This window comes from Ascaphus truei, chromosome 14 (assembly GCF_040206685.1).
Source record: "Ascaphus truei isolate aAscTru1 chromosome 14, aAscTru1.hap1, whole genome shotgun sequence".
NCBI lineage: Eukaryota > Metazoa > Chordata > Amphibia > Anura > Ascaphidae > Ascaphus > Ascaphus truei.
Genome location: NC_134496.1, coordinates 41,941,268 through 41,955,053, shown reverse-complemented (window position 1 = coordinate 41,955,053; position 13,786 = coordinate 41,941,268). Strand labels below are relative to the sequence as shown.

The window sequence follows — 13,786 nt, the reverse complement described above, 5'->3', positions numbered from 1 at the left end:
TAACATGCCATTTAATAATGTGTACATTTCTTTTTAGAACATCATGGTGATGAGGATGATGAGTATGATGAGGATGACGCCACAGAAGAGACTGAAATACAATCATGTGACCATGAAGAGGTGCCAATAGAAACTGTTGTACCGCCAAATCGTCCATCAACTTCCACATACGATGCAATTGTAGCTTCAGAGGGAAAAATAGTGGACGCAGAAAATCGTCGCCATTCAGACATGATGACAGTGCTGGAAAGGATGATTGGACTGCAGGAAGAAACAGTATCACAATTGGCACATCTCCACAGAGTCTTCATTGAAGTGCCTAAACAGTTGCAAAAAATCAACACCTCATTCGAAGCATTAGTTGTTCAGCAAACACAAGCTAATTACTGGAGAATGACTAATGTACCACAATTCAACACCTCCCAGCCAGGATCTGTTCATGCAGGTCAGTTTTCACCACATTCATCTGATATTCATTCACCAGGCCCAAATGTTACCGGTCAAGTAGCAGACATTGCTGTGCAGGTTCCTGATGACATCCTACCGCTGCCATCTGTACAAATTCAGCAGCAGACACCTACAAAGGAGGCGACAAAAACAAAACAAGACACACATGAAACAGACCAACCATCACTTGTGCAGTGTCTACCAACTTGCTCACATGTGTCACTGGGCACAAGCCCTGTCCGTGAACAGTCACTACCCAAAAGCCCTGTAGGTGAGTCGCTGCCCAAAAGCCCTGTAGGTGAATCGCTGCCCAAAAGCCCTGTAGGTGAGTCGCTGCCCAAAAGCCCTGTAGGTGAATCGCTGCCCAAAAGCCCTGTAGGTGAATCACTGCCCAAAAGCCCTGTAGGTGAGTCACTGGCCACAAGCCCTGTAGGTGAGTCACTGGCCACAAGCCCCGTAGGTGAACAGTCACTGGCCACAAGCCCTGCCCGTGAAGTGCCAGAGGCCACTCAAAGTGGCTCTGTTGTGCCTAAAGTTGGTGGCAAAAGAAAAAGGAAAATTCAAGAGACAACAAGCAGGCCTGTTACTCGCTCGCAAAAGGAACAAAAAAAATAAATGTTATAATTCAGAAAATATGTCTTTGGCCTTGTTTTGTTGACTTCAGATTATCTAATTACTATTGTATGTATGCTGAAGACTGTGTTGTTTCCAAACTTTCAACTATGTTCTTGTACACGTGAAGTTTTGGAAATGTTAACACTCATAATTAATTGTGTTATAAATATTTATGTTGTAATCGTCTGTTCAGTAATGGTCCACCAGGAGCCAGTTGCTAAGTTTAGAGAAGCTGCCATTGACTTTGCAGCAAAACATTGCATTTGGGTGTGTTAATTGATGTAAGAATTGCATATGCATATTAGTCACATGCAATTATTAAAACACCTAAGTAAGTGCAAACATCTTTCTTGTACGTGTACAGCAGGATTATGTGTAAATTATTACTTACCTTTGCCTTGCTTGGCCATTGTAATTTTGTCCTTTAATCAGTTGTGTGTTCGTTTCTATAACATCTCAGAATGTATAATAATATATATACACACACACACACACACACACACACACACACACACACACACACACACACTGAGTGAGTGTGAGTGTGAGTGTGAGAGTGTGTATATATATATATGTATATGTGTATATATATATATGTATATATGTGTATATATATATGTATATATGTGTATATATATATGTATATATGTGTATATATATATGTATATATGTGTATATGTGTATATATATATATGTATATATGTGTATATATATATGTATATATGTGTATATATATATGTATATATGTGTGTATATATATATGTATATATGTGTGTATATATATATATATATATATATATATATATATATATAGTACTATATAAACTGGTATACACAAACTAATACACTTCATGCTTCCTTGTGAAAGCACACTATTTTAATAATACAGGCCTAATGTTTGAGAAATATCCTAAGTATGAGACTCTAACAGTATTGTGCTTAAACAAATGTTTATTACTTAATTCAATCATGTTTCTCACCATTTAAATAGGTTTCATACAAGGTATACTTAATGCCATCAATGTTGTGTGTACTCCTGCAATATAAAAAAAAAAAAAATATTATATATAAATATATATATATTTTTATAAGAGATATATTTATATATATATATATATATATATATATATATATATATATATACACACGTATTTAAACTCATGCAGACAGGGAGTTAACCAGACTTTCACATACACACAGAAATGTAAGCGGGGAAAAAACATTTCTTTTTGCAGGTGTGTTTTTACTGATATGCCTGGCTAAGAAATATTTTCACACACTGGTCTTTGTTAGTTTTCAAAAAAACACTATGTGAACGCATTCACAGTCTAGGGATGTTTTTCACAAACGAGATAAAAGAAGGAGAAATGTTTCTCCCACAGTCCCATATCACGAACCACAACTGTTAACCCAATTAGACAACCAAATCCAATTGGCGTTTGAAATAAGGAGTCAAAGTAGTTACTTTTGTTGACCTTGACAAGGAAAAACAGGAGTTTGTTAGCCATTCAGCACATTCATTTTGATGAGCAAATAACACAGACCTGCACACAGCTTTTGTGCTACTCAGACATGGCTGATGAATTCGTTAACAATATTAATCCCCTTTTAGGGTATAAGTACATGATCTGTGAAGCCATCTTGAACAGTCGCGGACAGAAAGCAAGCACACGCCAAATCGATGATTTCATTCGAGCAAAATATCCTTATTACCAAGACCGTAAGCATGCACGGAATTTTAATTCCTCAATAAGATTCACTTTATCAAGTAATGACTTTTTTGAACGTGACCAGGATAAGCTACAACACACCTATGGTTTCTGGAAGATTGCCCCGGAAAAACAATTTATCCTGAAAGACGGCACTTATATTGTCGTGAAAGGCATATTTATTCCTAATGGCAATAGCAATGTATCCGCTACTACTGATCCGTTTGAATCGATACGTGCTGCAATATCTGCAGCCTCCATTCCTGAAACCCACATTGTACAAGAACAAAAGTACTATGATTATGTACCAAGCCTTTCAGCTGAAATTGCATTGGAATGGGAACCGGAAGAAATGAACCTACCTCCCGACCAATTATTTGAAGAAAGCAGTGGCGATTCCTATGAGCGCATCCTGGAGGAGATATGTGCCATACTGGATTCAGCGGTTGGGTTAAGCGTGGATGAAAATGGCTTGCATTTCTGGAGCGACCAGTTGCAGCCAGGCGAAGAGTTAATTCTAGAAGAATGGTAAATATAACAATCGTTATGCGTTGACTCTGCGTTTAAATTTTTTTTTTTTTTGTAACCACCATTTTCACTTTCAATGCGTGGATACAGCGTAACATTGCAGACTGCATAACATGTAGCGATCACAAACAAATTGTTTCCTAATACAATATAGTAGGACCTGAAAGAGTAGTACACATTGCTGACGGAATAAATATACGTACTTTCCTATCCCTTTAAACATATTAGCAACATTTTACCATTACTCTAACACATACCTGTTTTGTTATCATGCAACATCTACAACATTGAAAACCGGGTCCACCACGTATGACGTGGGACCCTTGTCATGGGCCAAGGCGTCCTTAAAAAGGATTAGTGATGTAAGTCCCGCCCCCAAGCGACGTGCGCGCCTCAAAGCCTATTGGCTGTCATGTTTTGTTATAGTAACGGTAACTGCAGTGTGTCATGTGTGCGGCTCAGTGTTTGTAGGCGTCAACTGGGCGTTAGCCGAATGTTAATTGAGTGGGAGGAGTGTTAGCGTGCGTTTCACGGTGGTTTAACATGACGTCACACGTATTGCATTTGCGCATTGTGTTATCGGCCGTCCTTTCTGTCCAAACACGTCTGTTTAAAAAGAATACAGATGTACTCGTTTAGAACGAATGTAGTTTCGTCTTCATTGTATTTGAAATAAAGATGTTATGTTTACTGGTATTTTCAACATGTATTGAACGCACAACGTACGCTTTGTTTTGCGCATGCGCTAACAGTTAGTGGAGCCAAGCGTGAAGTGCGTGCACACACAAAGATGTGCGCGCACATCTTTCAGTATACAGGCAACGTTCACTTCTTATACATAGTTATGCCTGCTACAAATTTAAAGAAACATTACATACTGATGAACAGTTTTACTTCTAACATATAAGTGAGTGACGTGTGTATCTACACAATCATATAGAGCTGCGTAACGCGTTGTCACGGATGCATATCTAGTAAGGTGCCATCTTTGACCATCATGTGTTTGCTGTATTTCAGAGATGTCGGGGAAGATACAATCGGATCAATGTATGATTTCAGAAGAGTCTACCTTTATATGAGATGATTGTGAGGAGGAGCCACCGACTACTATACTACATATGGAACTAATTTTATATTGCTTGCAGCGCTTATTAACAAACAATTAAAAATGTGATACCCTTATGCCTATATTGCATAAGCACTTAATTAACATAATGATGTTGCAAAAGAGTGCCTCATGAATTTTTATTGAGTGTTCTTTAATGACTACTAACATTTTATGACATGGTGTGTTTTATATATAACAACCATTCCCACTCTGCTAACACATTTGTGTATTCTAATATGTAATGGAACGTATGACTGTCGAAACTATGTAACAATAATAATAATAATATGAGCATGTTCATGTATAGGGCTGCTAGTTGTACGCAGCGATTTACAGACACATGTTTCAGCCTGAGGTCCCTGGCCCGTGGAACGTACAAATGTTTTTTGCCGCATGAGGCACAGGGAGATAAAGTGACTTGGCCAAGGTCACAAGGAGCCCACACCGGGAATTGAACCAGACTCCCCTGCTTCAAACTATCAGTGCCAGTGTGTGTCTTTACTCACTGAGCCACTCCTTCTCCCAATGTAAAGGACACTTACAACCAAGTAGCCATTTATTTTTAAAATCTCTTGTTACATGGGTATGTAGATAAAATGGTTTGGGACTGTAGCAAATAATGTTACTGGCCAGATGTTATGGTCCCCTCCAATGCATGATGTTCTGAATATGACATCACCATCATGTTATGAAGTACGTTTCTGTGTATATTTCATTAACCTAACTAACTATAGTTTACTGTGTTTATTAATCGTTTAGAAATACATAGTATAGTCAATATGATGATATAAGCTACCATAATAAAGCTGGTGTTATCATTTGTCGGTGTTATACATGGATCCTACACCAATTGATAGAGACACAAACAGTTGTCTTAAAAAGTGTGTCTATGCTAGTGATGAATGTGCTCCCGTAAGTAAACAAATAAGTACAGTTATCCCCTTTTCTCCAACCACCTCTATATTACATTAATGGAAATTATAAGGAAACCTACATAAAATGTGATGAAATGTGAGTAATCATTTTGTAATACAATGCACATGAAAGCTCAAGAGTAGCTAAATGCATATACATGATACAGAAAGTACATATATGTAACATTTGTGTTTAAACCAATATGTTGGGTTTTTAGTTCCAATAATTATAGGAAGATTGAGGTAGCCACATCTTATGAGAGATGTCAGCAAATATACATACCATGATCAGTCATACTGGAGATATACCTATAATGCAAAGGAACAATATATAAATTGCAAACATTGACATGCCATCTTCAGTACCGTAAACAACACAGCAAAGTGTGTATTTGGTGTTAAATGTACAACACCATGTATATTTCATGACATTCAAAATGTAAATCAGCCTGGTGTACACATCATATGGATGTACATGTTACACTGCACCAATAACATTGTATGTAAGCATACTAGAAGCATGAATGATTATGGGCATAATATGTGTTTTGTCTTAGCATAAGGAATAACACAATGCTACAATATTATTGCTTTGTTACCCAAGTTGTATTCACATACACACAACTAAAGTACAATTGAAGAGGGATTATATAACCTGTGCAACAATAACATACCGGTGCCACATCCCTTTGTGCACACAGCAGAGAAAAGAAAGGTGTGCAACCCATATTCATCTGTGTCCTAACAGAAGGTTATATAAAGAAACATTATTGTTAATATAACATAATTAAACTATAAAAGTAGTACTAGGAACATATGAGTTTGTACTTACAAGAAAAAAATGAATTGATGAGATTCTGTCGTGTCTGGCCACCACTGGCTGTTTGTTCATTTTCAGCAGCTACATGGGTGGGATGCTCGTCTACCAAAGCCTCAGCTAGGTCTGACTGTACATTGTGCCTGAGTGCAACATTGTGCAAAATGCAACAGGCAAGGATAATATCAGACACTTTTTGAGGCTTGTATAGAAGAGCCCCACCAGTTCTGTCCAGACACCTAAACCTGGTCTTGAGTAGGCCAAATGTCCTCTCTATAACAGATCTTGTAGATATATGGGCTGCATTGTACCTGTCCTCTGCTTCAGTTTGAGGGTTTAGCACCGGAGTCAAGAGCCACGGCCTAATTCCGTATCCTGAGTCACCTATAATGAATGGAGCACACATAAGCTGACATTAGTGATCAAATTGTACAATGCCAATATTCCTAAATCAACATGTGTTTTGTGTTAGAACATGTAAATATGTACTCACCCAGCAGCCAACCAGGTTCAAAATGTCCCTCTTCGAACGCATGGAAGACTGAAGAGTTCCTCAGGATAGAGGAATCGTGACTGGAACCAGGGAACTTGGGTACCACATGCATTATCCTCATCGTGGCATCACATACCACCTGTACATTGAGTGAATGGTAGTGCTTCCGATTGCGGTACACATGCTCACTCTGACTAGGTGCAATCAAAGCAACATGTGTGCAATCGATTGCACCCAGCACACATGGTATCCCTGCTATATTATAAAAGCCAGTCCTGACTTCCAGCCACTCTGTCGCCTCTGTAGGAAAATGAATATAATTCCTAGCGCGTCTATTGAGTGCATAGAGAAACTGGGTCAAGGCCCGCGAGAATGTAGATTGCGAGACCCCGCCCACTATGCCCACAGTTGTCTGGTATGACGCGGAAGCAAGATAATGTAATGAGCACAGCATTTTAACAAGCCCAGGGACTGCACGACCTCTGGCTGTGAAAAAATCTAAATCCCCCCTTATCTCCTCATAAAGAGCTAAGATTGCTGCTGAACTCAAACGATAGCGACTTACAATCTCCTCCTCACTCATCCCATCTAACAGGGTTCTCTCCCTGTACAGACGCGGACGAGGCACAAGTTGTCTCCTCTGTCTTCTCCTCTGATCTCCTGTCCCTCTACCTGTCCCTCGGCCTGTCCCTCTCCCTGTCCCTGTCGTATCCGCGTCACTGTCACTGTCCCTCGGTGTGTCCCTCCCTTGCCCTATATGATTGTCTTCATCATCAAGCATGTCATAGAAAAGAATGTTCCTCCGTCTCCTAAACATTCGCAACATTTTGAAATGAGTAGCTGTGAATGAGCAGGTAATGTGCGTCCTTTAAATAGGTATGTGATGATGTCAGGTGACATAGTAAAATGCAAGGTGTTACATTAACATAATAAAGTACTTCTGTGGCAAGCTGTGTGCACTTGTTGTTCTAAGTATTTGTTGTGTGTATTCTGCAGGGAATGATGATATTTGGCAATGATGTGACGTGAAGCTTTGTACAAAGATTGCTTGCAAATAAATAGTTGCATGTGCAATGCATGTAACACTTGTGAACGCAAGAGTCAGTCATGTAATGAGACAAAAAGGCTGAGATTGACGTGGGAAAAGTTTTGTGTAACATGTGTAATTATCCATGTTATTGTGACATGTTGGCAACAATGAATAGTCGTGTGCATATGCATGCATTTGTGTAAGGAGGATAGTTGGTATAGAATGAGTTTACAAGGTGTCCCAATGATGAATTACTGTACATGTGTGTTTAAGTTAGGTTGAAGTGCTTGTAATGCAACGGTTACAATGTAAACATGCAATGTGATTGAGCGTCCAATAAGTGACGTCATGAAAATAGGGAGGACCCAAAAGTATATGTAAACATGAGAATACAGATGTACATGAACGTTTAAAGATGCGTGTCACATTACAAGCATTGTGTAATGTAAAGGAAGATGAATATACTGTGTATGTGTGACATGTGTGACATGTGTGACATCATGTAAATAATTGTCGCTGAGTTGAGTAAAATGTGTGATATGATGTGAGGTTCTCCTTTAAGAGTGTAGTATAGTATTTTCCCTTGCCACATCATCACATGATGAGTAATGTGACCCGCAAATGCTGAAAACATGTAAAAGTCGAATGTTATGCAAATAAGACACATCAGCTGTGACACAATGCAGGGAATGCCCCCACACTGTAATGCAAATCCCCCTTGTATTGTGAGCAATGAAACGTAAACAGTACTATACTGTTATACGTCCCCGCTCCATTGACTTCCATTGATGTACAGAAGATGTTTTTTTTCTAAGTGCCGTTCCGGCAGCCTTAGCGATCGTTCTCCCGTCCAAAATGCCAACTTTAGTTGGCGGGAGAAATCGGCCATAACATCTCAATTTCGTAGTGCCGATCAGCCCCGATAAGCTGTTTTTTTTTGTTGAATCCAGCCGATTTAAAAAAGTGGCGATCAGTGTCGAAAACAGGCTTATCGGCAGGCGACTGGCCATAACCAAATTATCGGCTCCGAAACCTGGCGATATGAAGCACTTATCGGCGCTTACTGAATCTCAAACCCAATTTTGGCTATAACATGGCCATATTTCCCTTATCAACGCTTACTGCATGAGGCCCTATATATCATTTCCCCTAACCCTATCAACATACAGCTATATCTAGCTGGGAGAGGCACAGCTCGCCCTCAAGGAGGTGATCACTAATTGTGGTTGCTTACACATGGCCGTGTAAGTATTATTATATTTACAACCCGCCCCCCACCTTTGGAACTACTGTCAATATTCATCACCATTATTATTGTATATGTCTTTCTAATCCCATGCTCCCCCATTGTTTGTTTGTTCCCATGTTTCTATAAGGGCTCTGGATTAACCCTTTTCTGGGGTTGAAGCTGAAGGGATCCTACTGTTTGCTCCAAGTATTTGTAAGAGAGCTACTGTCGAATTGACCGCTTTACTGTAAGCACACTTTTGTTTCTAATCTGAGGTAAGCGCCTGTTTTTTTGCACACTAAAATAGAAGAGAATAAAAGAAGACGCAAAGTTCTCTCCAATAGGTTAGATATCAAAAGGCTTTCCATATGCTCTGCTTGGTTCAGACATGTTTAAAATCAGATTGCAGTCTGCCTCTATCGCGCACACCAAAAGTAATACAAATTTAAAAAAAAGTTAACTTAATGTGCCAGTTAGTATCTTACTCCTCGAGCGTGTTCTTTTCAAAAAAAGTTTTTTCTTCTCTAAAAAAAAACAAAAAACCATGATTTCATCGCTAGCTTCTGTGGTTACCGTGGTAACCGTGAGACTGTAATGTTCTCTGAGAACTTCCTTTTAACCTCCCGGACACTTAATAATCCAAGCGCGTCTATATCTCCCGAGCTAAGCATCCGATTGGAAAAATAAAAACTGCTTTGAAAAAAAAAAAAAGAAGCAAAAAGTGATTTCTTAAATTGAAAAAAAATAAAATAAATAACACGCAATAGAAATGGCGATCAGGTCGGACTGTTGCTTTAAACATCTTTCTTTTCGGCTTGGCTACAAGTCATTCAGCTACGTACAGTAGTCATACCACCTTGCGTTCACGGCTTCAGGGCTTCCTTTCAGCTGTGAAATGTCTTGCACAGTTCACATAACGTCATGCAGGGCTAAGACTTTAACAATAATGAATCGACTGGCTGAAATGCACGGAGCAAAGCAAAGCTGTAAATACTTAGTCCCAAGCATATTACATTTTGAATGTGTCATCTCCGAGAACTTGATCAAAATAGCACTGAGTGCCAGCTTGTGAAATCATCATCCTTATGCTCATGATTTTATTTAAAATAGTTCATTTTGTGTGCTTTATTTATTATTGGTAGCACTGCTTGACAGAGTGCTCATTAATATACATTAAAAACCTAGTACAAATGTACATTAATCTAAGCGTTATCTATCTCAAAGACAAAGAAACCAGTTGAGCATTATTTAACGGTTTTACATATATACTAAAAAGGGAAAGCACTTTTGATCTTTATTGTAAGATAAATTAGTGTCAGCCCATATAAAATACAAAGCAATTATAGCACAGTTATCTTTCTGCAAAATTCTAAAAGCCAACATTTCATGGGGATGTAAAATCTGATTTCAGTTCTAAAGAATTTTCGCATTTTGGATTTGGAATTGTCCAAAGCAAATCTGTTTGGATATAGTTCTAGTTTTGGTTTTGCATAGTGTAATATTGTCAAATATATATTAAATATAGCATAAAATTACCATAAAATACAGCTTTGCATTACCAGAAAGCAAGAATGACCAAATAAATATCAATATTTGAAAGTAAAAATAATAATAAAATGCGTAAGAAATAAAAAGACACAACTAATCATCTTATTAAAAATACATTAGTTATGGCCGAATAGCCTGGTGTTTTTCATATTCTGGTTCTGGAATGTAAGGTATTTACTAAGCAGTGTTATTATGGACAGTAACATGTCTTCTGGTGCCATGGTAATACTAAGTAGAGATGGACGAAACGGTCACAATCCATTTAGAATCCGTTTGCGGATTGTTGAATCCGCAGATTGGATTCCTTAAATCCACCAGCGGATTGCGGAATCCGTGGTTTGGATTGTAAATGATTTTTTTAAAAACTCAGGAAAATTTCCCTTTATGAGATTGAACTGTGGAAATCTGTGGACCAAAGGAATTGACTGATCTGCGGTGGATCCAAATCAACCAAAAAAACTGTGCCCATCTCTACTACTGAGTAAATATGGACTAGTGTTATTCTAGAGAGTAGGAACACCTTCAAATCTAATAATTTTTTAATGCTATCAAGTTCAGATTCTGCATCAAATGTATATATTTGATAACAATAGAGCAAGGATTCTTTTAGCAGTGAGTCATAGCATTGCATTATACGTAGGTGCTTATTTGTGAGACTGATTGTATTGTGACCATTTATGTCTGTGCATATGTACTTTTCCCAATTATCCCAATTAAATGAGCTCGCCCCCAACCCCTTTTTTTGCTTTAAAAAAATACCTACTTTACATCACTTGCTGATATTAATAACACTAAAGCAGCCAAAAGTGATCAACTGTATATAAAAAACCTTAATATATTGATTGAATTTACGTGAAGCTTATTACAGTGCATATCCAAGTTTGTCATTTGATCTAATGGGATATCCAAGGAAATAGTGCCGTATGCAAGTACAATGTATTAGTGTAACACGTTTTGTTGATGGAAAAAGTATATAATATAGTGATCTAAAATACTGTATTCCTGCCATTTGCCTCCAAATTGCTAGAACATCTTGTGTTCTCCCATATGATCAACTTTCTTCATTCCCATGACCGCTTGACCCCTTAAATTTGGCTTCTGTACAGCTCACTCAACATAGACTGCGCTCACTAAAGTAGACAATGATCTACATGAAGCATACTGTCGATCACTCTCTTCTCCTGTATATTCTAAATTCTCTAGCTCTCAAAGCTCTATCCTGGTTCTCATCATACCTCTCCCCTTACACATTCCCCATCTCTGTTGCTAACATGTCTTCATCTTCTGTTGGTGTACCTCGTGGCTCTGTTCTGGGACCTCTCTACACACTATAACTTGGGGACTAATCAACTCTTTTGGACTCAGGTATCATCTTTATGCAGATGATATGCAGATATATCTATACACCCTTATCTTCACTCTTGAAATCCAATCTCAAGTCTCGGATTGCCCCCTGGCTGTATCTTCATGGATGATTCCCCCACCCCATAAACCAGGTCTAATATCCCCTTTCTCCATCACAGTTAATGGTACTACCATCTATCCTGTCGCCAAAGCACATTGCCTAAAAGTAACATATGACTCTTCCCTTTTCTTCTCCGTTCACAACATGGATAAAATATATCTTCTTCCTCCGTAATATTGCCAAGATCCACCCTTTCCTCACTGTCAATCTATTGATAAAACTCTAATGCATGTCTACATCCTCTCCCGTCTGGATTATTGTAGCATACTGCTAACAGGCCTCCCTGCCGCACAACTTTCTCCTTTGCAAGCTATCCAAAATTCTGCTGCTAGAATCATTCCACTTTCTCCCAAAACAGTTACTAATCATCTCATCTTAAATCCCTCTCCTGGCTTCCCATCAAATTTCAGATCACCTACAAAGTATGTACCTTAAAGACTCTCCCCTCATCTGCTCCTTCCTACATATCAGCATTGATCTCCCGTTATACCTCAGCTCATCTCCTGCGCTCTGCCCATAACAGTCTTCTCTTCATCCCTTTCACTTCTACTGCTCTCTCTCGCCTTAAATCCCTTTCCCTCACTGCCCCTTATCTGTGGCACTCCCTCACACTCAGTATACACCAAGCACCCTCTCTCCCCATCTTTAAAACAAACCTTAAAACTCACCTTTTAACGTAAGCATTTCAATAGCCTGAACTCATGGCTACTATTGAACATCCATAGTCACTCCTACCAAACATAGTGGCCAAGCACTGCCATCTACTGAACTTATTCCCTCATCTACTGTCTGTAAGTTTCCATACATATCACTAAGATTGCAATTTCTCCGGGGCAGAGATTTCCTTTCCTATTGTCTTACTTTGTTACACTTATTGTATTATAATTCCCTGTACAGTTTTTTCTCTCTCTTGTACAGTGTTGAGTATACTGTGGGTGCTATATAGATAAAGCTATACATACATACATACAATAGGCTATTTTGCTCTTTTAACAATATTGATTATCAAGCCAAGTATTGTCGTGCAGTTTCAACGTTATCCTTGCAACAACACTACACAACACAAGGAATTGTGGAAGTTCAGATATTAATGTCCAAGTATTTAACATTTTAATTTCACTTTAAATATATTAATAAATGGGAACCTTTTGGGAAGACTTTGAAAACACTGCCCCTCACCACACATTTTAAGTTCATTGATGCATCTTGATGTAATTGCTGATTCAATTTAACTCAATTAATATGTCAACATAAAATAGTTATACAGTCATTTTATTAAGAAAAAAGCTCTTCCTTTTTCAGCTTTCAGAATATCTCATTACCACTTCCCAAAATCTCCACTATAACTTATATAGACACGCTCATTTGTCTTAATTTATGAAGAGTTCTGGTTGGCATGTACAATTTAATGAATGAGTCTACAGAATCCATTACCTGTTTGTATTCAACAAGCTCATTTATATCTAAGATGATGGAAAATATGATATAATATGATATTTAGGTATAAAAAAAAATTCTTTAAAACAGTGGTGTGCCACCTATAATCTCCTTTGTAATGATATTTAGGTATGAAATCTTTGATCAAGGTGCATGGTGGACAACAACTTCTGCAAGGAAACAGATACATGGTAGCATCACCAAAACATAATAGAAAGACTATTCACAGAAGTCAGGCAGATTCAACATGGGAAGTCTATATTATTTATTATTTATTTATAAAATATTTTACCGGAAGTAATACATTGAGAGTTAACTCGTTTTCAAGTATGTCCTGGGCAGAGTTAAGACAAATAATACATGTTTACAAATACAGTTACATAATGAGCAGGGTATACATTATATACAAGACATTGCATGCACAGTTAAAGATAATTTATATTATGA

At 38.1% G+C, this 13,786-nt stretch overlaps 1 protein-coding gene across 1 annotated transcript in view; it reads left to right on the top strand.

Annotated features, from left to right (window-relative positions):
* Nucleotides 1–13,550, top strand: part of LOC142465472 (uncharacterized) — a 30,276-nt gene extending 16,726 nt beyond the window's left edge. The window contains exons 3-5 of the mRNA XM_075569431.1: nucleotides 38–718; nucleotides 12,931–13,000; nucleotides 13,469–13,550. Of these exons, the coding sequence (XP_075425546.1) occupies nucleotides 38–718; nucleotides 12,931–13,000; nucleotides 13,469–13,550 (833 nt within the window). The remainder of the gene's footprint in view (nucleotides 1–37; nucleotides 719–12,930; nucleotides 13,001–13,468) is intronic.
* Nucleotides 13,551–13,786: the final 236 nt, after the last annotated feature.